Genomic DNA, 26,097 nt, shown 5'->3' on the forward strand with positions numbered 1-26,097 from the left:
CAGAAATGTCAAACGGGTGGAGAGAAGGAAATGCAGTTCCAATTGTGCAAATATTGACTGGACCAACTGTCCACAGTTCTGGGTGTCACACTTTAGAAAGAAGATAACTGCAGAAATTCACCAGAACATTACTGGACCTCCATCACGGAGAGGTTAATACAGAGAAGCGAAAATTTGCAGTTGCTGAAAATCCGAGCAACACACACAAAATGCTGGAGGAACTCAGCAGGCCAGGCAGCATCTCTGGAAAAGAGTACAGTTGACGTTTTGGATCTTCCTCCTGCATTGTGTGTGTGTTGCAGAGGTTAATACAGACTTGCATCGTAAAATGTTAATATAAAAAGATCTGGTAAAGAATTGAAAGGGTATGCTCCTCCAGCCTGAGTTTGGCCTTATATTGGCAATAGAGGAGGCTTTGAATGGGAATGGGAAGTTGAACTGAAATGGGTGGCTGCCCGGAGATCCTGCCTGTTGTGGAGGAAGAGCAAAATTCCTTGACAAGGTGGACCCCAAATCTGCATCAGTCTAACCGATGTAGAAGAGGCCGTACCTGAAGCACCAGATACAGTAGATCGACAGACTTGTAGGTGAATTGTTGCCTTTGATATTTTATAAACTGTCAACAATGAGTAATACAACAGGAGGATAAATAAGTTCCAACTTACCCTCAGGGATACACTGTCCTAGTACGTATCTGTAACCCTTGCAACATCTCTTCCTGCAAATAAAACACAAGAATTAGCATCATTGCAAGTGAAATCCATTCTTCTTGATACAGTAAGCTGTGAACTGAGACTTGTGGATAACATAAGACTGTACACTGGCTCACCCTATTTATTTCAATGCTCTCTCAGGACTTTCATATGAAGAAAGACTGGATCGACTAGGCTTATACTCACTGGAATTTAGAACATTGAGGGGGGATCTTATTGAAATGTATAAAATTCTAAAGAGTTTGGACAGGCTAGATGCAGGAAGATTGTTTCCAATGTTGAAGAAGTCCAGAACAAGGGGTCACAGTTTAAGGATAAAGGGGAAGCCTTTTAGGACCGAGATGAGGAAAAACTTCTTCACACAGAGAGTGGTGAATCTGTGGAATTCTCTGCCACAGGAAACAGTTGAGGCCGGTTCATTGGCTATATTTAAGAGGGAGTTAGATATGGCCCTTGTAGCTAAAGGGATCGGGGGTATGGAGAGAAAGCAGGTACAGGGTTCTGAGTTGGATGATCAGCCATGATCATACTGAATGGCGGTGCAGGCTCGAAGGGCCGAATGGCCTAATCCTGTACCTATTTTCTATGTTTCTCCTCCAAGTCAAAGGGTTGTTGGTTCAAGTGTAAATGGGTATTTGATGGACAGTGCAGACTACATGAGATGAGGAAGGGCCTATTTCTATGACTCTGTCCTGAGTTGGCAGTCTGTGGGCTGTGTTCCCGAATGAGAATGGGGAAGGAGATTTTTCTCAACTCACGATCACTTCCCAGTGGTCTTGCTGGATGCATGTATTGGGTCAACGCCAGCATGAGAATGGCCAGCGCTATCAGATGGAAAGCTCTTTTCCTGGGCTCATATAGTGATAAACAATTATCAAGTCACAGAGTCATAGAAAAAAGCTCTTCAGCCCAACAGATCCATCCTGATCACAACACCCATCAAAGCTAGTCTAATTTGTTTGCATTTGATCCATATTTCTCTAAACGAGGTGTTCCCAATCTGGGGTCCACGGACTTCTCAGTTAACAGTAGGGGTCCATGGCATAAATGATTGGGAACCTCTCCCCTAAACCATTCCTATCAATTTTTCTGCCCAAGTACCTATTAAATGTTGTTAATGTACATACCTCAATCACTTTGTCTGAACCTCAGACCATTCTTTAGGTAAAAATGTTGTTCCTCAGGTTCCTGTTAAATCTCAACCCTCTCATCTAAAACCAGTGCCCTCTAGTTCCTGAATTCCCCAACCTAGGAAAAAAGACTGCACATTGACCCTACCTATGCCCCATATGTTTTAAAACACCTTTATAAGAACACTTCTCTTTCTCCTGCATTGATGAAGTGATAGATACTATTCACCACATTGTGCCATCAACTTGCATGTAGATGATTGAGACGGAAATTGACTGACAATTTGGATCATGCAGTTTTGCTATTTCTTCACCTGATTGACAAATGAGTGTTCTAGTCGGACCTGCCCTCTTAACTTCCCTCGCAGCTCCAAGAAACCTGTCTCCTTCCAACTATGGCTACTTTAGTATTTCTTTTCCATTGCATTAGAACTTCAGCAGTGCTCTCAGCTATCCAGGTCCTAGCTCTTACAGTCTTGCCCTAAAACTCTTAGCTGAGTTCTTCCCCTGTAAAACACTCCTTCAACAAAGCATTTGTTCCAATATTTCTGTATAGGATGCTGTGCATCTTGTAGATATGTACTTCTTGTCAAGTTGAACATGCTATTTTAATACAGGTTAACATTGGTGACAATGGCAGAAACTGATAGAACACTACTGTGAAAAAGTCTTAGGCACGTATAGATATATATATATATATCTTGAGCTAGGGTGCCTAAAGGCTGATTTATACTTCTGCGTATGGGCTATGCCATAGCCTACGCTATAGGCCTGATTTATACTTCTGCGTAGGCTGTACGCTGTAGCGAGCATGCGTTGGTGTGTGTCAAAACGCTAGTTGGCGGTGGGGTTTCTATGCCACTGTGTTATTCCTTGGTGAGAGACATGGACGAGGAAATGCATTTCAAACATTTTGGCATGTCGACAGTTAGATTTGACAATTTGGTTCATCTATTTCACATCGGTGTACAGACATGGCGGAGAAGAAGCAACCGGAAATGCATAGGAGGATATGCGATGCTACCAAGCTGCTACCAATCACAGTTGTTGCGGTCCGTGTCGCCACGACACGTGAGTTACTTTTTGGGGAGATGCACGTCACCCTACGGCATAGATTCGACGCAGAAGTATAAATAGCCTTAAAGCTTTTCTCACTGTACTGTAGTAATTTTATGTATTGCACTGTACTGCTGCTGCAAAAAAGAAATAAATTTCACGACATATGTGAGTGATGATAAATCTGATTCTGATATTGGTCTCAATTGTAGACTGCGAGTGGGAAGGGGGCAGAGATCGAGGAATCATGGCTGGAGAAAGGGAAAGGGAGAGAGGAGCAAGTAAGAAACACCAGAGAGACATTCTATAATGATCAATAAACTAATTGTCTGGAATCAACTGAGCTTGCCTAGTGTCTCAGGACCGGGAGTGTCTGCACCCGCACCCCCGGCACTCCTTCTCTGCCATCTGTCCACACCCTTCCCAAGGTGCTCTACCCGTCATTCGTAACATCCTCTCCTCCCACCAGCTTTACAAACTCGCTCTCCGCTCCACATTGACAAATACAGTACTATGCTAAAGTTTTAGGCACCCTAGCTAGATAGATATACAGTATATATGTTCCTAAGATTTTTGCACAGCACTGTACTTTTCTTAAAATGTAGACCAGTGTTTATGAGCATTCTCAGGAAGTACATTAGAGGTATTTTACTATCTTAAGCATATTAATCTTGAACCTAGTCCAGACATTTAGGATAAACTTCTCTACCTTAAAATGGAACATGAAATGGTCATATTTATCTTTACAGGCAGCACCAGTGATCCAGGTTCAATTCCTATCACTGTCTGTAAGGAGCTTGTACATTCTCCTTGTGACCACTGGAGTTTCCTCCCATAGTCCAAAGATGTACAGGTTAATTTGTCACACGGATGTAATTGTTGGTGCGTGCTCATGCTGTATCTCTAAGTATAAAATAAAGATGATTTGACCAAAGAGCTGATTGTTGTCCTCAGAAAAGGTAAGACATGGGAACACAAACCAATCTTCATGGAGGGATCAGAAGTGGAGAGAGTGAGCAACTTCAAATTCCTGGGTGTCAATATCTCTGAGATCTATCCTGGACCCAGCATATCGATACAGCTATGAAGAAAGCAAGGCAGTGGCTATATCTCATTAGGAGTTTGAGGAGATTTGCTTTATCATCCAAAACACTCAAAGATATCGACAGATGTACTGTGGAGAACACTCTGACTGGCTCCATCACCGTCTGGTATGGTGCGGGTTGCTACTCCACAGGATCGGAGTTAAGTGCAGAGAGTTGTAAAATCAGTCAGTTCCATCATGGGTACTAGCCTTCATAGTATCCAAGACATCTTCAAGGAGCGATGCCTTAGAAAGGTGGCTGTCATCATCAAGGACATGCCCTCTTCACACTGTTACCATCGGGAAGGAGGTACAGAAGCCTGTAAGCACACACTCAGTGATTCAGGAACAGCTTTCTGCCATCCAGTTTCTAAATGGACATTGAATGTACATATATATGCTTACTGTAATTCAATATTTTTCTATGTTTTTCATGTATTGTGTTGTACTGCTGCCATAAAAGTAACAAGTTTTTCAACGTATGCCGGTGATATTAAAACCTGATTCTAATTTGAAGATTATCTGAAACAGGGTAATTCAAGTATAAAATAATGGACAGGTTATATTACATAGCAATGAGGACACGGTCTGAAGGAATTTTGATCACTGAATAAACAGCAAACACTCATAAGGTTCAATAACTTAATTACACCTTAAGCACTAATTACAGCGGACAGGCCATCAAGCAGAATGTGGCTAGTTTTCTGTCTCTGGTATTGAGAGAGCCGGCTGCAGAGCTGACGTCTGTCCACAAGGTGCTGCACAGACTCCACAGTGACCTGCAGGATCCCCCATTGCCTCTGAGTCAGGGTCCTTGAGCAAACCCTCAGTGGGCAATGTGATCTGAGTTAGCTTACACCGACATGTCTCCGTTTAGATTAGATTAGATAACCACGTGCACATTGAAATATACAGTGAAGTGTGACGTTTGTGTTAACAGCCAACACAATCTGAGGACGTGCTGGGGTGAGCCCATGAGTGTCTCCACACATTCCAGCACCAGCAAAGCACGCCCACTGTGTTCAGCAGAACATAAAGAACACACATCCACATGATGGCATCCAGCATCTGTGAAGACTGGAGCCATAATCCAGCACCAGAGATGACTCAGGCACAATACAACATTATTTATAACAGGCAGCTAACTTGATAGACCTTTGAAAGAACTGCAAGATTTGGAGATGCTTCTGTTAAGCGGGGTAGGGAAAAAGCTGGGGAAAAGAGGGGGCAGTAGAAACAGATTCAAAAATAACTTCAGTGTGGGAATTAAGTACATGCTTGGACCGAAAAAAGGTCTGCTTTCTGAGCAGAGAGAATTTCCTTAAGCACTGGGACTGAATGCTTTCTCACGTTGCTTCAATGATTGCTGAGAAACTTACTTGACTCAACCCAAATTATTGGTTCTTTAATAGTCATAGAGAAGTACAGCGCAGAAACAGGCTCTTGCACTCATCTAGTCCATGCCAAAACTATTGTAACCCCCTGGGTCACCTCAGGTTCGCTCAGCTTGTTCTCGTCTAGGGGGAGCAGCCTTCGGCCCCGCCAAACTGGGTAATCAGCTGGTGTGGATGCTGTGTGATGTCCCCGCCTCGCCCAAAAACAGACAGTACACCATATGCGATTAGATGAGTACAATTTATAAAGGTTACTATAACTAAGTGATTAATAACGATACAGTATATATGAAGAGAAAAAAATAAAGAAAAGGCGCCAAACTTATCAAAGTCCAAACCACTTCGTGCACAACCGTTGGAGCTCAATTACTGAAGTCTTCTGGCCACCATTCGATCCCCTCCGAACTCCTCGACTCGCAGCTTAGGACCATCTGAAGTGGTCAACCAAGCACATCTAGCTTCATCTCCTCTCCTCAGAGTACCTCCTGGCCTCGGACCCCCGCTTGGGGTCCGTTCCTCGCCCAGCTTACAGCATCGCGTCCTCTCTCTCTCACCCCCTCACGCCGATCTCCCCAAAAGCCCGCCAACAATAGCTTACAGACTCAGAAGAACAACATTAATCCCAATTGGTTTACAAAGGAATACAATTCTCGTCATCAGTAAATTTTAGCCCAAACAAACTTCCAGCACTCTCTCGCAACAAAGAAGCATTCCTGCTTTTAACAAAACAAAGAAGCCATTTTGATTACATACACAGTAACAAAGAAAAAAGAAGAAACCCCCTTTACACTATTTAAACTGCCTACTCCTATTGCCCTGCACAGAGACCATAGCCCTCCCTACCCCTTCTATCCATGTATCTATCCAAATTTCTCTTAAACGTTGTAATCGAGCGGGATTGGGAGTAACATCTCCGATCAGTAACACCACTTTACTTGGGTTTTGGTGTTTGCAATTTATTACTGGTTGGGTCTTTGTTAAAGGTAAGATACTTACATAAATCCATCTCATCTGGTTGAGTGCAGGTGTGATGAACAATGAGGAAAAGCATCAGGGTCATGGAGAGCAGTCCCGCGGAATGGTGAAGCCTAAAGACCGTGGGGCAAAGTGAAGGCAAGGAGAGGGGAGATGTGGAGTTTCTTTGTTCTGGATGTCCCGGGAATACATTCCAATTCTATTCCTGGACTGGGAGAAATTTAGTTGGGTTTACAGACAACAGGATTGCCACCTCAGCACTCTCTGTGCTTGTCTTGAGACAGCTAGCAAGTATAGGAGATTGGGAAATTTGAAAGTTTGCACTGCAGGTTTCTATAGCAACAGCCACATGCATCATCGTCATGGTTCACCACTGAATGGAGAGATGCTTCAAGCCTTTTGTAATCTAAGCCATTCTGGGACCTCAACTTCTTTCACAACAGAAAGCCCAGTTGAGAGTGTGCTCCTCAGTACTGTATCAGAATCAGGTTTATTATCAATGTCTTATATAGCATGAAATTTGTTGTTAAAATTATAAAAAAACACCCAGTGAGCAGAAGTTCTGTGGACGAAAACACCTTGTTAACGAGAGAGGTCAGAGGAGAATGGCCAGACGGGTTCAAGCTGATAGAAAGGTGACAAAATTTCAAATAACAATGCATTGCAGCAGTGGTGTGTAGAAGAGCATCTCTGAACGCACAACACATGCAACTTTGAAGCAGATAATCTACAGCAGCAGAAGACAACAAATATACACTCAGTGGCCACTTTATTAGTTATGGGAGGTATCAAAAAAGTGGCCAGTGAGTGTATTATCATCCTTTTAATGGGAGAAGTTGATTTGCTCAACTCCCTCTGCAAATTAGACTTTTGTACTGAACACGTTGACTACTTCCTGGACAACGCAGTGTTAGCTCTGCATGTGCACTGCACCATCTCCTTTACAGAGACTCAAACACTGCGCAATATATTTATTCCCATTATGTGTTTTAGCTAATGAAAATGTTTGTTATAAGTGGTTCCTCTGAATCAGAATCAGGTTTATTATCATTGACAGATGTCTTGAAATTTATTGCTTTCTGGTATACTTAAGATATACTAATTACAATAATAACTATACATAAATAAGTAGTTCAAAAAGAGAACTAAAAGACTGGGGTAGTGTTCAAGGGCTCATTGTCCATTCAGAAATGTGATGGCAACAAGGAAAGAGTTATTCCTAAAATTATGAGTGTGTGTTGAGTGTTCAATGTGTCCCATGGTCATTTTTTTTCTGGGTAAATTTTCAGTGTTCATCTAGCTGTGAACAATGTTTTGTACATTACTCCAGCAACCTCGATTCAAGAAACACTTCTTGAGCTAACAAAAGCATTGAAGGCCTCTCAAGGTCAGAGAGATGCTGTGGAAATAGTTCGGCACACAATTCACTGTTAGACAAACAGAAGGACACTTGGACACCACTCACAACACTTTAGGAGTACTCTCTCTGCCAATGTGCAACAGTGTATGAAGTCACTGGAACAGAGCCAGTCATCACTGATAAAATTATTAGCAAGAATCTGGGAATCTTAACAATAGTTTATGAAGTGCTGCACTGTCACCCCGTTTACTAAGCAGATGTTTTCACTCCTGGATGCACTACGGTCCAAAGAGATGTGGAACGAAGTCTCAGTAGTGCCTGAATCCCCACTTTCCAGCCCCTATGACATAGATAGGTTGGCCTGCCAGACCTCAGCAGGCCCCTGAACTTGCTGCTCCCTTTAAGGCCAGTTGTTTACTGGAACACAAGAGCCCCACAGCTGTACCTTAACCTACAGAAGGTTCACAAGATGTCTTATGCAACACACACAAATGCTGGAGGAACTCAGCAGGTCAGGGAGCACTTATGGAAATGAATAAACAGTGAATGCTTCAGGTTGAAGGGTCCTGATGAAGGGTCTTGGCCTGAAATGTTGGCTATTTAATTATTTCCATTGATGCTGCCTGACCTGATGAGTAGTCCCTCCAGCATTTTGTGTGTGTGTGTTGCCTTGGATATCCAGCATCTGCAGATTTCCAAGACGTCTTGCATGATGTTCCTCCTGTGCACATTTCCTCCAAAAGCACATTGAAGTGCCCACACTGAGCTCCCTATTGTATCAAAGGTTAATAATTAGAGGAAAGGAACTGTATTTACATAACACCCTTCATGGCTTCAAGACATTTAGCAAGCAATTAAGTAGTATTTGAAGAACACTATAGCACAGTACAGGCCCTTCAGCCCATGATGTTGTGCCAACCACATAAACTACTGTAAGATCTATCTGTTCCCTCTGTTTTCCTATCATCCATCTGCCGATCTAAGTGTTTCTTAAATGCCCTAATATACCTGCCACTACAGCCACCTTGGCAGGGCATTGCATGTACCCAACACATTCTGTGTAAAAAAACTTACCTCTCTCATCTGCCCCCATACTTCCCTCCAATCACCTTAAAATTATTCCCATCTGGTATTAACCATTTTCACCCTGGAAGAAAGTCTCTGGCTGTATACCTGATCTATGCCGCTTATCATCTTGTACACCTCTACCAAGTCACCTCTCACTCGCAAAGGAGTGAGGAACACGGAAGCAAAAATTAGTGGGAAGACAGAGGATTGGGAAGTTTTTAAAAGCTTACAAAAGGAAATTAAGAAGGTCATTAAGAGGGAAAAGATGAACTATGAAAGGAAGCTAGCAAATAATATCAAAGAGAATACTAAAAGCTTTTTCAAGTATATAAAGAGTAAAAGACAGGTGAGAGTAGATATAGGACCAATAGAAAATTATGCTGGAGAAATTGTAATGGGAGATAAGGAGATGGCAGAGGAACTGAACGAGTATTTTGCATCAGTCTTCACTGAGGAAGACATCAGCAGTATACCAGATACTCAAAGGTGTCAGCGAAGAGAAGTATACGCAGTCACAATTATGACAGAGAAAGTACTCAGGAAGCGGAATAATCTAAGGGTAGATAAATCTCCCAGACCAGATGGAATGCACCCTCGTGTTCTGAAGTAAGAGCTGTGGAGATTGCGGAGGCATTAGCAATGATCTTTCAAAAGTCAATAGATTCTGGCCTGGTTCCGGAGGGCTGGAAGATTGCAAATGTCACTCCACTATTTAAGAAAGGAGCAAGGAAGCAAATAGAAAATTATAGACCTGTCAGCTTGACATTGGTGGTTGGGAAGTTGTTGGAGTCGATTGTCAAGTTACGGAGTACCTGGAGGCATATGACAAGATAGGAGAACTCAGCATGCTTTCCTTAAAGGAAAATCCTGTCTGACAAACCTATTGCAATTTTTTGAGTAAGTTACAATTAGACTGACAAGGGAGATGCAGTGGATGTTATGTACGTATTTGGATTTTCAGAAGGTCTTTGATAAGGTGCCACACGTGAGGCTGCTAAACAAGATAAGAGCCCATGGAATACGGGAAAGTTTCATACGTGGATAGAGCATTGGCTGATTGGCAGGAAACAGAGTGGGAATAAAGGGATCCCTGGTTGGCTGCCGGTTACCAGTGGTGTTCCACAGGGGTCCATGTTGGGGCCGCTTCTTTTTACATTGCATATCAACGATTGTGGATTATGGAATATTGGCTTTGTGGCTAAGCGTGCTAATGATACCAAGATAGGTGGAGGGGCTGGTAGTGCTGAGGAAACAGAGAGTCTGCAGAGAGACTTGGATAGATTGGGGGAATGGGCAAAGAAGTGGCAAATGAAATACAATGTTGAAAAGTGTATGGTCATGCACTTTGGTAGAAGAAATAAACGGGCAGACTATTATTTAAATAGGGAGAGAATTCAAAGTTCTGAGATGCAATGGGACTTGGGAGTCCTCATGCAGGATACCCTTAAGGTTAACCTCCAGGTTGAGTCGGTGATGAAGAAGGTGAATGCAATGTTGGCATTCATTTCTAGAGGAGTAGAGTATAGGAGCAGAGATGTGATGTTGAGGCTCTATAAGGCACTGGTAAGACCTCACTTGGAGTACTGTGTGAAGTTTTGGGCTCCTTATTTAAGAAAGTATGCTCTGATGTTGGAGAGGGTTCAGAGAAGATTCACTAGAATGATTCTGGGAATGAGAGGGTTAACATATGAGGAACGTTTGACCGCTCTTGGACTGTACTCCTTGGAGTTTAGAAGAATGAGGGGGGATCCTCATAGAAACATTTCAAATGTTGAAAAGCATGGACAGAGTGGATGTGGTAAAGTTGTTTCTCATGGTGGGGGAGTCTAGTATGAGAGGGCATGACCTAAGGATTGAAGAGCATCCATTCAAAACAGGGATGCGAAGAATTTTTTTTTTAGCCAGAGGGTGGTGAATCTGTGGAATTTCTTGCCACGGGTGGCAGTGGGGACCGTCTTTGGGTGTATTTAAGGCAGAGATTGATAGGTATCTGAGTAGCCTGGGCATCAAAGGTTATGTTGAGAAGGCGGGGGGAGTGGGACTAAATGGGAAAACGGATCAGCTCATGATATAATGGCAGAGCAGACTCAATGGGCCGAATGGCCAACTTCTACTTTGTCTTACGGTCAGCTTCCTTCACTCAGACCTTGCAATGTAAGGTGCCATCCCCAGCAATACAATGAGAACAGACCATTTCCTCTCTATGATCTTGCCAGAAGGTTAAATATTAGCCTGGACTGATGTGAAAGGGTCTAATCCTGAAATGCCAACCGTCCTTCTACCTCCTGACATGCTGAGTTCCTCCAGACAATTGTTTTTTTTAATTGAAGAGAATGATCATTCGAATAGTGGCAGGAGTTCTTTTACATTCACGTAAGCGCAAATTTCAGTGTTCCAAGTGGCAGCTCCTCAACATCGATGGTACCAAGACTGTGAGAGGAGTAGATTAATTTAGTGCTAGTGATCAGGGATTGCATGGACATCTGAGGCAGTGGAATGGAGAAGGCTTTGCTGGATACACCTGGAGTTCGGGGTCTTATCATCGGTGAGTCCTGAGTTTGAGGCTGGGGGTTCGGGGTCCTGTCATTGGTGAGTCAGAGTTCGAGGCTGGGGGTTCGGGGTCCTGTCATTGGTGAGTCAGAGTTCGAGGCTGGGGGTTCGGGGTCCTGTCATTGGTGAGTCAGAGTTCGAGGCTGGGGGTTCGGGGTCCTGTCATTGGTGAGTCAGAGTTCGAGGCTGGGGGTTCGGGGTCCTGTCATTGGTGAGTTCAGAGTTCGAGGCTGGGGGTTCGGGGTCCTGTCATTGGTGAGTTAGAGTTCAAGGCTGAATTTCGGGGTCCTGTCATTGGTGAGTCAGAGTTCGAGGCTGGGGGTTCGGGGTCCTGTCATTGGTGAGTCCTGAGTTCGAGGCTGGGGGTTCGGGATCCTGTCATTGGTGAGTCAGAGTTCAAGGCTGGGGGTTCGGGGTCCTGTCATTGGTGAGTCAGAGTTCGAGGCTGGGGGTTTGGGGTCCTGTCATTGGTGAGTCAGAGTTCAAGGCTGGGGGTTCGGGGTCCTGTCATTGGTGAGTCAGAGTTCGAGGCTGGGAGTTCGGGGTCCTGTCATTGGTGAGTCAGAGTTCGAGGCTGGGGGTTTGGGGTCTGTCATCGGTGAGTCCTGAGTTCGAGGCTGGGAGTTCGGGGTCTTGTCATTGGTGAGTCAGAGTTCGAGGCTGGGGGTTTGGGGTCCTGTCATTGGTGAGTCAGAGTTCAAGGCTGGGGGTTCCGGGTCCTGTCATCGGTGAGTCCAGAGTTCGAGGCTGGGGTTTTGGGGTCCTATATTGGTGAGTCAGAGTTCGAGGCTGGGGGTTCGGGGTCCTGTCATTGGTGAGTCAGAGTTCGAGGCTGGGGGTTCGGAGTCCTGTCATTGGTGAGTCAGAGTTCGAGGCTGGGGGTTCGGGGTCCTGTCATTGGTGAGTCAGAGTTTGAGGCTGGGGGTTCGGGGCCCTATATTGGTGAGTCAGAGTTCGAGGCTGGGGGGTCGGGGTCCTGTCATTGGTGAGTCAGAGTTCGAGGCTGGGGTTTCGGGGTCCTGTCGTTGGTGAATCAGAGTTCGAGGCTGGGGGTTCAGGGTCCTGTCATTGGTGAGTCAGAGTTCGAGGCTGGGGTTTCGGGGTCCTGTCGTTGGTGAATCAGAGTTTGAGGCTGGGGGTTCAGGGTCCTGTCATTGGTGAGTCAGAGTTCGAGGCTGGGGGTTCGGGGTCCTATCATCGGTGAGTCCTGAGTTCGAGGCCTGGAGTTCGGGGTCCTATCATCGGTGAGTCCTGAGTTCAAGGCTGGGGGTTTCGGGTCCTATCATCGGTGAGTCCTGAGTTCGAGGCTGGGGTTTCGGGGTCCGGTCATTGGTGAGTCAGAGTTCGAGGCTGGGGGTTCGGGGTCCTGTCATTGGTGAGTCCTGAGTTCGAGGCTGGGGTTCGGGGTCCTATATTGGTGAGTCAGAGTTCGAGGCTGGGGGGTCGGGGTCCTGTCATTGGTGAGTCAGAGTTCGAGGCTGGGGGTTCGGGGTCTTGTCATTGGTGAGTCAGAGTTCGAGGCTGGGGGTTCGGGGTCTTGTCATTGGTGAGTCAGAGTTCGAGGCTGGGGGTTCGGGGTCCTGTCATTGGTGAGTCAGAGTTCGAGGCTGGGGGTTCGGGGTCCTGTCATTGGTGAGTCAGAGTTCGAGGCTGGGGGTTTGGGGTCGTGTCGTTGGTGAGTCAGAGTTCGAGGCTGGGGGTTCGGGGTCCTGTCATTGGTGAGACAGAGTTCGAGGCTGGGGGTTCGGGGTCCTGTCATTGGTGAGTCAGAGTTCGAGGCTGGGGGTTTGGGGTCGTGTCGTTGGTGAGTCAGAGTTCGAGGCTGGGGGTTCGGGGTCCTGTCATTGGTGAGTCAGAGTTCAAGGCTGGGGGTTCGGGGTCCTGTTATTGGTGAGTCAGAGTTCGAGGCTGGGAGTTTGGGGTCTTGTCATTGGTGAGTCAGAGTTCGAGGCTGGGGGTTCGGGGTCCTGTCATTGGTGAGTCAGAGTTCGAGGCTGGGGGTTCGGGGTCCAGTCATTGGTGAGTCAGAGTTCGAGGCTGGGGGTTCGGGGTCCTGTCATTGGTGAGTCAGAGTTCGAGGCTGGGGGTTTGGGGTCCTGTCATTGGTGAGTCAGAGTTCAAGGCTGGGGGTTTGGGGTCCTGTCATTGGTGAGTCAGAGTTCGAGGCTGGGGGTTCGGGGTCCTGTCATTGGTGAGTCCAGAGTTTGAGGCTGGGGGTTCGGGGTCCTGTCATTGGTGAGTCAGAGTTCGAGGCTGGGGGTTCGGGGTCCTGTCATTGGTGAGTCAGAGTTCGAGGCTGGGGGTTCGGGGTCCTGTCATTGGTGAGTCAGAGTTCGAGGCTGGGGGTTCGGGGTCTGTCATCGGTGAGTCCTGAGTTAGAGGCTGGGAGTTTGGGGTCTTGTCATTGGTGAGTCAGAGTTCGAGGCTGGGGGTTCGGGGTCCTGTCATTGGTGAGTCAGAGTTCGAGGCTGGGGGTTCGGGGTCCTGTCATTGGTGAGTTCAGAGTTCGAGACTGGGGGTTCGGGGTCCTGTCATTGGTGAGTTCAGAGTTCAAGACCTGGAGTTCAACGTCCTGTCACTGGCGCGTCAGAGAGTTGATACCAAAGACCGAATCTCAAAGGTCTATCAGAAGTCTGGAGGTTGAGGCCCGATTGGGTCTGAACGCCTACGCGTCCACTGGGGACGTCGTGGGTCCAATGTCGGCAAGTCAGTGAGTCAAATGGAGGCTGGAGGCCCAGAGACTGCCTGTTCCAGAGTTGGAGGACTATCTGTGTGTGTGGGTGGGAGGGGCTTGTTTTGGTGTTGTGTTGTTTTGTTGTTGTTATTCTATTGCTGTTGCTTGTGTTGTCGTGCTGAACACTGTGGCCATGCTATTTTGGGCACTGAAATGCACGTGACATTTGCGAGCTACCCCCAGCACAGCCTTAGGTTGTGTTTGTTGTTAACACAAATGTAGATTTTGATGTATATGTGATAAATAAATAAATCTGAAACAGAATCCTTACTACTAATGTAAGAACCTTCTTTACAGGGGAAGACAGATATGTACTGGTTGATCTGTCTGCAGCTACCTGTATTTATGACTCCTGGTAGTAATCAATTACACAACACAAAAAACTACAAAAACTATATTTGATTTTATTTGTGTTTGAGTCTGTCATTGACAGACATTTCACAACTATTATATTGAAATGGACAATATTAAGAAAATAATATTAGGCATCAACAATGATCTTTCAAGAATCGATAGATTCTGGCAAATTGCAAAATTGGAAAATTGCAAATGTTACTCCGCTATTTAAGAAGGGTGGGAGGCAGCAGAAAGGCAACTATAGACCTGTTAGCCTGACATCAGTAGTTGCGAAGTTGTTGGAATTGATTGTTAGGGATGAGATTACGGAGTACCTGGAGGCACATGACAAGATAGGCCAAAGCCAGCATGGTTTCCTGAAAGGAAAATCCTGCTTGACTAATCCACTGCAATTCTTCAGGGAAATTATTAGTAGGGGTAGACAAAAGAGATGCAGTAGATGTGGTGTACTTGGATTTTCAGAAGGACTTTGATGAGGTAAGCAAGATAAGAGCCCAAGGAATTACAGGGAAGTTTCAGGGAAGCATGGGTGGAGCATTGGCTGGTCAGCAAAAAACAGAGTGGGAATAAAGGGATCCTACTCTGGCTGGTTGTCAGTTACGAGTGGAGTTCCACAGGGGTTGGTGTTGGGACTGCTGCTTTTTACGATGTATGTCAGTGATGTTTCCTTTGTTCCAGCCAAGTGATGTTTCATTGAACTACGTTCATAATAAACTAACATTTGTTGAGTTGCACTCTCATTTAATGAGAGGTGAAGCACCCTTAGGGGTTTTGTTTTTTGTACCAGCATGAAAATAGACCTTAAATCATAAGATCATTGGACATAAAAAAAGAATTAAGCCATTTGGCCCGTTGAGTCTGCTCCGCCATTAGATCATGGCTGATATATTTTCCCTCTCAACTCCATTCTCCTTCTTTCCATAAATTTTTGGAACCCTTTAGAACAGACACAAGGAGGAATTTCTTTAGCCAGAGAGCAGTAAATCTGTGGAATTCATGGCCACAGATGGCAGTGGAGGCCAAGACATTGGGTATATTTAAAGTGGAGTTGATAGGTTCTTGATTAGTAAGGGAGTCAAAGGTTACAGGGAGAAGGCAAGAGAATGGGGTTGAGAGGGTTGATACGATGGTAGTTCAGTAACTTTGTCACAGTGATACCATTCCCTGTGTTGTACTTCATGTCTTCCTATTCTTTTCATAAACAACTCAGAGGGAAGTTTTTGTTCAGGGGAGGCACTGGTAAAAAGCAAGTGTTGTCCACTAGGTTTTGGGTGAATTTATCCCTCTATCGCAGTTCTCCTTGATCTAAGTCCATACACTGTTACTGCCAGCAAACATCACCAAGAGAATCAGAATCAGGTTCATTATCACTGACATGCATTGTAAACAGACAGACAGACAGACATACTTTATTGATCCTGAGGGAAACTGGGTTTTGTTAGTCGCACCAACCAAGAATAGTGTAGAAATATAGCATTATAAAACCATAAATAATTAAATAACAATAAGTTAATTATGCCAAGTGGAAATAAGTCCAGGACCAGCCTATTGGCTCAGGGTGTCTGACACTCTGAGGGAGGAGTTGTAAAGTTTGATGGCCACAGGCAGGAATGACTTCCTATGACGCTCAGTGTTGCATCTCGGCGGAATGAGTCTCTGGCTGAATGTACTCTTGTGCCTAACCAGTACATTATGGAGTGGATGGGAGACATTGTCCAAGATGGCATTCAACTTGGACAGCATCCTCCTTTCAGACACCACTGTCAGAGAGTGGTGGCTGAGTTTACAACCCTCTGCAGCCTTTTTTCAATCATGTGCAGTGTCTCCTCCATACCAGAGACAGATGCAACCATTTAGAATGCTCTCCATGGTACTTCTGTAGAAATTTGCGATAGACTTTGGTGACATATCAAATCTCCTCAAACTCCTCATGAAGTAAAGCCAGTGTTGTGCCTTTTTCCTAATCGCCTCAATATGTTGGGTCCAGGATAGATCTTCAGTGATGTTGACATCCAGGATCTTGAAACTGCTCACCTTTCCATGGCTGAACCCTGAAGAGGACTGGTGTATGTTCCATCAACATCCCCTTCCTTAAGTCCACAGTCACTTTTTTGGTCTTACTGACGTTGAGGTCGCTGTTGTGATACCATTGAATCAGCCAATAATCTCACTCCTGTACGCCTCCTTGTCACTATCTGAGATTCTGCCAACAACAGTTAGGATAAGAAATCCTAGTCACCTCTCCCTATCCTAGAGGCACTGGTAAATTGTAACAATCTGATTGTCCAAGGCACTTTCCAGCATCCATATTTCATTAGGAGTTTGAGGAATTTGGTATATCATCAAAGGCTCCGCAAATTTCTACAGATGTACTGTGGAGAGCATTGTAACTGGTTGCATCACTGTTTGGTATGGAGGGGCCCCTGCACAAGAACATAAAAAGCTGCAGAAAGTTGCAAGCTCAGTCAATTCCATCATGGGCACTATCTTGCCCAGCATTGAGTATATCTTAAAAAAGGTGATGCCTCAAAAAGGCATCATCTATCGTTAAGGACCCCCCCCCCCCCCATCACTCAGGACATGCCAAGTTCTCATTGCTACTATCAAGGAGGAGGGACAGGAAGTTAAAACTACATGCTCAACAGCTTCAGAATAGCTCTTGCCCTCTGCCATCAGATTTCTGAATGGAAAATGTACCTCACTTATTTCTTTTTTGTTTTGCATGTCTTTTTTCCAGAAATACTAAATCTGATTCTGATTCTGGGAATCGTTTTGCTCTGCTCTGTAGAGAATAAGGACCACCCAACCAAAAGCAACTGGTGTCATAACTATCGAGGGAGACAGATAACAGATGTATCTGCAAAAATGCTACAGCTGTTCGTGAGATGGGCTGACTGTGGCCCACAAAATGTACAAACCAAACAAACAACAAATGCTGAAGATAAATCAAACTGCAGGAATTTTACCTCAGGAAAAAAAAGCTTTAATCAACTTCTCTGCAGAAAATGGAGAAGAGGAAGTTCTAGATTCAGAATGTTTGATGTTTCCTTTTCGAATTACTGTGTAAATTTGTTAAACCAATTGTGATTCAGTTTTCATCTCATTAACTGTCTCTCAACTTTTGAATAATTTGACAAGAACATAGGTCACCAACGTATAGAGTGTGTTAGGAGAGTCCTCATCCCTATGATGTTTTCTAGATAAATGCACACGAATGTGGAATGGAATGTTGCTTACACCTTTAGCCTAAATAGCCTTGTTTAGACAAGTGTCGATGCCTACTTCGTCAAACCAATTCCATGGATATGCATTTGCATATATACTCAGTGGGTACCTCTTATACCTAACAAAATGACAACTGAGTGTATGTTTGTGATCTTCTACTGCCTTAGCCCATCCACATCAAGGCTCAATGTGTTATGCATTCAAAGATGCTATCCTGCACTCTGCTATGTAACGTGTTGTTCATAATTATTTGAGTTACTGTCGCTATCGTGGCTGGAACCTGTCTGTCCTCTGAACTCTCTCACTGACAAGGTGTTTTTACCCACAGAGCAGTCACTGACAGTATGCTTTCTTATTTACTGCACCATTCTCTGTTACCTCAAGAGCAGAGTTTTTCAACCGGGGTTCTGCGAGAGATCATGATAAAAGGTTTTTGAACTTTGCATCACGTGATCACAGTTTTAAATATTTATGAAAGGGAAAGAAAGAGATTAATTTCAAGAAAGATAAACTAAACTTAACTGCCTGTTTTTTTTTAAAGAAATGTTGGCTAAAACTTCATTCTCTACTCAAAAGAGCATTGACAATTATTTTTGATGACGCTAACATTCCTTGAGCTGTAGATATAATGATTTTTATGCTGGGGTTCCCTGAGTCTTAAAAATTATTTCAAGGGTTCCTCCAAGGCAAAAGGGTTGAGAAAGGCTGCTCTAGAGCCTGCTGTACGTGAAAATCCCAGGAGATCAGCATTTTCTGAGATACTCAAACCACCCCGTCTGGCACCAACAATCATTCCACTGTCAAAGTCACTAAGGTAATTTCTTTCCCACTCTGATGTTTAGTACAACAACTGAACCTCTTGACCATGTCTGCATGCTTTTATGCACAGAGTTGCTGTCACATGATTGATTAGATATTTGCATTAACGAGCAGATGTACAGGTGTACCTAATAAAATGGCCACTGAGTGTATATTGCATATTTCTTGGTAACCACCTTATTAATTGCAGAGCGGCCTTTCTTTTATTCACCATCTTTCTTTGCCAGAATCATTGATATTAACACACAGCTACCACTAACCTGCTTAGTTATTCTATCAAGCAGTAAGAACAATTATGAAGTGATAAAAGAGTTAAGCCTGCAGCATACATGAGGGAGTGCAGCGTAGGTTCACAAGGTTAATTCCCGGAATGGCGAGACTGTCATATGTTGAAAGATTGGAGCGACTGGGCTTGTATACACTGGAATTTAGAAGGATGAGAGGGGATCTGATTGAAACATATAAGATTATTAGGGGATTGGACACGCTGGAGGCAGGAAGCATGTTCCTGCTGATGGGTGAGTCCAGAACTAGAGGCCACAGTTTAAGAATAAGGGGTAGGCCATTTAGAACAGATATGCAGAAAAACTTTTTCACCCAGAGAGTGGTGGATATGTGGAATGCTCTGCCCCAGAAGGCAGTGGAGGCCAAGTCTCTGGATGCTTTCAAGAGAGAGTTAGATAGAGCTCTTATAGATAGCGGGGTCAAGGGATATGGGGAGAAGGCAGGAACAGGGTACTGATTGTGTATGATCAGCCATGATCACAGTGAATGGTGGTGCTGGCTAGAAGGGCTGAATGGCCTACTCCTGCACCTACTGTCTATTGTCTATTGTCATACATTTGCACCATATTTGTTGTAAATCTAAAGTAAAACAGAAAATGCTGAGGGTAACCAGCAGACAAGTAGCATCTGTAGCTGTGCTGTTTCAATCTTCGCAAAAGGTTCTGCTAAGATTTCCAACATTTTCTGGTTTTCAAACACTTCCATTGCTACAGGCAGTACCTTTCCAAAGGATCAATCCCCTTGAGTAAGTCTGGACATTTGGTGCTGTCAAACTACTGAAACGTGGCAGTGTGTATAAATATAAAGATGAGCTTTATTTGTGAAATCTACTTTGAAGCATTGAAACATACAGCAAACTACATCGTTTACAGCGACCAACACAGTCCAATGGTTGTGCTATGGGCAGCCTGCCATTGATATCCGGTGCCAATATAGTATGCCCACAATTAACCAACCCTAACTCATGTACCTTTGGAATGTGGGAGGAAACCGGAGCATCTGGAGAAATCGCACATGGTAACAGGGTGGGAAAGGTCAAGGGCTGCAGAAGAAAGTATCCGACAGGAGAGGAGGGTAGATAATAGGAGAAAGGGAAGGAGGAGGGGACCTGGAGAGACGTAATAGGCAGGTGAGAGGAAGTGAAAGGTCAGAGTTGGGAATGAGGGGGGAGGAAGAACTTGTTCATTGGAAAGAGAAATCAATATTCATACCGCCAGATTGCAGAGTACCCAGACGGGAGAGCCACCTACCTGGCTTCACCTATCTCCTTCCAGCTAGCCTCCTTCCCCTCCCCCCATCTTTCAGTCCAGGTATTTCCCCCTTCCCTCTCAGTCCTGAAGAACGGTCGTGCCCCGAAACGTCAACTCTTTACTCTTTTCCATGCATTGCCGTCTAACCTGCTGAGCTCCTCCAGCATTCTGTGGGTGTTGACTGGAATTGAGTACAATGCTCCAGATGAGGCCTAACTAGAGTTTTACAAACTCTGACTTTTGCACTCAGCGCCTCAACAAATAAAGGCATGCATGCCGTATACCTTCTTTACCACACTATAAACCTGTGTAGCCACTCCAGGGAGCAAGTCACGGGCATTCAGTCATAAGCAAGGGGCAGCAACGCTGAGCTGAGCAAAGACCAGGCCACATTTACTCCGGCTCCTAATCTGGGGTTCTTCAGCCTGATGATCTTGAACACCCTTGGCTACCTCACCATCTGAGATGAGGTTAAGTCAGATCAACAGAGACTGACTCAAAGGCTAGCTGTCAACCATCTAAAGAAGACTGGGACATCTAAGGGTTAAGAGAAACGCATAAACAATTGGAGCAATTACTGTCAGTGATATTGGATGAGTGATCAGTTGATTTATATTGCATTCTTTGGTTTATATTTTTAGTGGAGACATTAAAGCACATGAAATAAACAGGTTACCATCTGGTTTAGAAGGCAGTCAGAGGGATATTAAAGTGAGTTCTTTGAAAATTTGCTGATATGCCCAACAGCACACGAGAAAATGATGTTTGGTACTTTGGCTTGACACCACATGAATCCCTCTAATCCAGCTCAAGGTGTTTCTAAATAATAAAACATTGTGAGAGTTCTTGGAATGAGGGGAAGAGTTTGTTCGTTCTCCCCATGACTGTGTGGGTTTCCTCTGGGTGCTCCAGTTCTTCTCACAGTTCAAAGACTGCATAGGTATTTATAAATTGTCCTGTGATTAGGCTAGGATTAAATCAGGGTGGTGTGGCTCCAAGGGCCAAGAAGGCCAAATCTGCACTATCTTGATAAAGTAAAAATCTTGGGATAAATGCGCTGGAGTTCTTGTCAAACACTTAGGCTCATAATGGGTAGACTGTGCGGTCAGTATCAGGCATACCACCATTGAGATAAGTCATAAAATTTGTTTTGTGGCAGCAGTACAGAGCCAGACATAAAAAAATCACTACAAATTACAATAGCACGAAAGTGAAATAGTGAGGTAGTGTTCTTAGGTTCATGGACCATTCAGAAATTTGATGGCAGAGGGAAAGAAGCTGTTTTTAAAGTGTTGAATGTGGCTCCTCACTCTCCTGTACCTCCCAGTGATAGTAATGAGAAGAGGACACGTCCCAGAAGGTAAGAGTCATTATTGACAGATGCCACATTTTTGAGGCTCCACCTTGTGAAGGTGTCCTCAATGGAGGGGAGGCTTGTGCCTGTGACGTAGCTGGATGTGTCTACCACTCTCTGCAGCCTTTTGCCATCCTGCACGTTGGAACCTCCATACCAGGAGGTAACGAAACCAGTCAGAATGTACGCCACCGGCAAGAGTCAAGCAAGGATTGATTTTAAACAGGACAAAAAGAATGTACGAGAGTCTTATCTGGGGTATGGACAGATGAAGCTGGAAGAGAGGGACACTACTCTGAGCCTGTTTACAGACCGTTATCAAATTAACTTAGACGCTGACTAACAAAATGAAATGTTGGGGTCTGCGATTGGCCAATGGTCAAGGAAATAGAATTTGAGGAGTACCTTAAAGGAGGAAGGAAAGTTACAAAAGTTTAGGGAGAGAATTCTGAAGCTTGGGACCTTGGTGAAGGAAGACAAGGGCGCCATTTATGGAATTGGGCTAAATTTGGGGATAAGTAAGACATCAGAATTAGAGGCATTTTGCACCACGGAGGAGCAGGAGATTACCAGAGAAAGGATAAGGGAAGGATCTGAGAATGTGAATTTTAAAACTGAGCCATGCTTACAATTGGTTAGTTTGGATTAGCCAGCTCAGGGGTGACTGAGTCTTAGCATTGGTAGTGGAGGCAGCAGAGTTTTCAATGGGCAGAGCGAGGACGCTGAAAGAGTCACATTAATATAGTTGTCCATGTGGTACCAGTGGCATAAATCAAGGTTCCAGGAGCTGGGGCCAGGAAGAATGAAGAACAGAGTTCTTGATTAAACATGGAAAAATAACAACAAAATAAACTACATACTGAAAGAAAAACAGAGTTGCTGAAAGGAGAAAAGTTTGTTATTTCTCTTATTCCAAAAAGTGACATAAAAGCCAAAACTGAGAAGAGGATAGGTTACAGGATGCATAAGACTATAATATCATAAGATTTAGGAGTAGAGTTAGGCTATTTGGACTACTGAATCTGTTCCACCATTCCATCATGGCTGATTTATTATCCATCTTAACCCCACCCTCATGCTTTCTCTCCGTAACCTTTGACACCCTTACTAATCGAATCTATCAACCTCCAGTTTAAATATATCCAATGACTTGCACTCCACAGGCATCTGTAGCAATGAATTCCAAGTTCAAGTTCAAGTTTATTTATTGTTCAACCAGTCACATGTATACAGCTAAACAAACAGTATTCCTCCGGGGCCTAAACGCAGTATCTACAGTCACAGATTCACCATGGCCCAGTTAAATAAATCCTTCCTCATCAAAGTTCAAAGCTCAAAGTACATATATGTCACTATATACAACCCTGAGATTCATTTTCCTGTGGGCATACTCAGCAAATCTATAGAGGGTCTAACAAGATCAATGAATGATCAAACAGAGGGCAGAAGACAACAAACTGCGCAAATGCAAATTTAAATGAATAGCAATAAATAATAAGAACATGAGATAACAAGATATAGAGTTCTTAAAGTGAGATTATTGGTTAATCATTGTTCTAAAGGGATGTCTTTCTATTCTGAGGCCATGCCTCCGGTCCTAGACTGCACTGTTGGAAACATCCTCTCTATCTAGGCTTATCAATACAGTACCGACTCTAAACGGTCCACATATAAGGCGGGGATTTGTCATGTAGTACAATTCAGATTCATTAATGTTGAAGATAAAATCTGGTGTTCAGCCTCAGGACAAGAGCCTTTGTAACTAAGCAACATATCAGCTGTGGCATTTTGTAATTGTACAAAATTACTTGTAAAGCATAATATGTTATTCAGTACTTGCCCACCAGCAAGGGAACAGTTAATGAATTACCAGGTATAATGTTATGAAACTTTTCCTTGCAAGGGAATTAATTTTGGGTTTATGGAATCTTAATAGAATCAGCTTTTGATTTACATTAGATGTAACATATAGGGCCCTTTGTGCACTGTGTGTAATTAATGGCTAAGTTTACAAGAGGCTTCAGAGGTCAAGATTCTCTCCTGAAGGTTTAGGCCCATAATCCAGACTAGCACTTCATTGCTGCTCTTGGGGAGTGAATTATTTGCTGACACTCTCAGGCCAGGCATCGTCTGCTCTCCCAAGTGGATATTAAAATATTCCACAACATCATTTTGAAGAAAAGCGGGGGAGTTCTCCCTAGGGCCCTGGCCAATGTTTATACCTCAAACTCGTCTTGAAAAGTTATCATCCAGTCATGGGAGGAGATTACCAGGTGGACAGAGGGGAAGGTTTAAGGATTTATTTCATTAAACTTAAAACACATTGAGACATTCTTAATTTATGGCTTCTTAAAAAACGTTGCCACAACCGCAGAATGTGATCATTAAAGTTCCTGTAAATATCCTCAACTTCTATTGAGTAATGACAATTCAGCCTCCAATCTAATGGTCATAATTCTAATTGGACAAACTATTCCAGTATAATCCCCTACTAAGCATTTGCAATTATGTACACGAGAAAGTCTGCTGATGCTGGAAATCCAAAGCAACACACACAAAATGCGGGAGGAGCTCAGCAGGTCTGGCAGAAGAGAGTTAACAGTCAGTGACTAGGGCCCAGAAGGAAGGGGGAAGGTGCCAGAATAAAAAGGTGGGGGGCATAATGTAGTGCTCGTAATTGAATGTTCTGACTTGCACTAGAGGTTTCGTGGGTCATGGGAAGAACTCTTTTGTTTGCTTAAGAGTATGTTATGCTGCTCGTTCACACGTCCTGTCCGGGCAAATTGCTCCCATGGGATTTCCAACTAAGGTAATTTGATGTGCAGGTGTAGGTGTTCCTTCACACTGGCAACAAAATGTGAATTGTTATGCTTAGACCATGCAATACCTGTTAGATCTGGATATAGTTTTATCGGAAGTGTCAGTTCACTCTTCAGCATCAGGTTTGTTGTCACTGACAGACTGTACATTGTGAAACGTCTTGTTTTAGAGCAACAGTACAATGCAGGATATAAAACTTGCAATAAGCCATAAAAATATATATACTGTATATAGTGCAATAGACAAATAACAAGTAAGCGTTCATGGACCATTCAGAAATCTGATGGTGGAGGGGAAGAAGCTGTTCCTAACACATTGAGTGTATGTCTTCAGGCTCCTGCACCTCCTCCCTGACGGTAGTAATGAGAAGAGGGCATGTCCTGAATGGTATGGGTACTTAATGATAGAGGCTGCCTTCTTGAAGATGTCTTCGATGTTGGGGAGGTTTGTACCCGTGATGGAGATGACTGAGCCTACGACCCTCTGCAACCTCTTTCAACCAATCGGAATGACCTTCCCCATTCATCTGTAACAACTTGCATGAGTATTTGGTGACTCTTACTAACCTTCTCACTCTGAAAAGGTCCTCACTGTTCTCATTCTAGCTGATAGGGGTGTGTATGCTTACAACATTTAATCAGCATTTGGACAGATATATGGATAGGAAAGGTTTTGAGATATATGGGTCAATAAAGGAGGATGGTATTAGCTTAGTTAGGCAACCTGGTCAACATAGATGAGCTGGGTGCCACAGTATCATCATGGTCAGTGTAACATTATTCCAGCTCGGGGCATTGGAGTTCAGAGTCCAATTCCGGCACTACCTGCAAGGAGTTTGAATGTTTTCCCCGTAGCTGCGTGGGTTTCCTCCCACAGGCCAAAGACTTACTGATCAGTAGGTTAATCAGTCATTGTAAATGTTCGGTGGTTAGGCTAGGGTTAAATATGCAGGTAGCCGGGCAGCACAGTTCATTGGGCTGGAAGGGCCTGTTCTGCACTGTATCTCTAAATAAAGAAATAAACAGAGTTGGCCGAAGGGCTGGTTTCCATGCTGTATCTAAATCTATGACTCTCTGCATTTCACAGCTGGATTGTTTATGGAGTCCAATTAAGCACGGACAGCTTCTTCCCCTCCACCATTAGATTTCTGAACAGACAATGAAACCAGGAACATTCCCTCACTATTTTCGCTCTCTTTTTGCATGACCTATTTAATTTTAAAACATATAACACAGAACATTAACGCACCATACTGGCCCTTCAGAGTTATGTCAACCTTTAAACCTGCTCGAAGATCAATCCAACCCTTTGCTCCTACATAGCCCTCCACTTTTCTATCATCCTCCTGCCTCTTAAAGTTTCTCAAGTAACAACTGGTGGGTGGCCGATATTAGTTCTTGTGAGAGGGAAGTGTTGGGGGTGGGGTCTGATTTTCTTGTTGGCGTTTTTCAGCGTGGGCGATCTGTTAGTTTCTTTTGTGTGTGAGAGAAGGGGGTGGGGGTTTGATGCCATTGCTGCTCTTTTTTTCTGCGAGGGAGGGGTCTGGCGAGTTAATGCTCTTATCACTGTTTTTTCAGGGGAGGAGGGGGTTGGGAATTTTGACGTTATTGTCGCTATTATTTTCTCGGGGGGTTGTGGTTTCGGGGTTACAGAGTATTTTTTTCGTGCCTGGGGGGAGTTGATGTTTTTTTTTTCAACAGCCCCCATGTTTTTTTCTGTAACTTATGGCTATTGGGAAAGGATGAGTATCAGAGTTGTATTATACATACATACTTTGACAATAACATGAACCTTTGAACCCTAATGGATCTGACTCTACTACCACCCCACCACACTTTGTGCAAAGTACTTAACTCTGACATCACCCCTATACTTTCCCGCAATCAACTTAAAATTATGCCCCCTCATATTAGCCATTCCCAC

At 44.1% G+C, this 26,097-nt stretch overlaps 1 protein-coding gene across 8 annotated transcripts in view; it reads right to left on the bottom strand.

The window, feature by feature from the left end:
* LOC132379064 (collagen and calcium-binding EGF domain-containing protein 1-like) overlaps positions 1 to 26,097 on the bottom strand; it is a 244,161-nt gene that overhangs the window by 149,508 nt on the left and 68,556 nt on the right. For all 8 annotated transcript variants that reach the window (XM_059946580.1, XM_059946586.1, XM_059946583.1 and 5 more), the window contains exon 3: positions 666 to 718. In XM_059946580.1, the coding sequence (XP_059802563.1) occupies positions 666 to 718 (53 nt within the window). The remainder of the gene's footprint in view (positions 1 to 665; positions 719 to 26,097) is intronic.

The sequence above is a fragment of the Hypanus sabinus genome, chromosome 21 (genome assembly GCF_030144855.1).
Source record: "Hypanus sabinus isolate sHypSab1 chromosome 21, sHypSab1.hap1, whole genome shotgun sequence".
Lineage (NCBI taxonomy): Eukaryota > Metazoa > Chordata > Chondrichthyes > Myliobatiformes > Dasyatidae > Hypanus > Hypanus sabinus.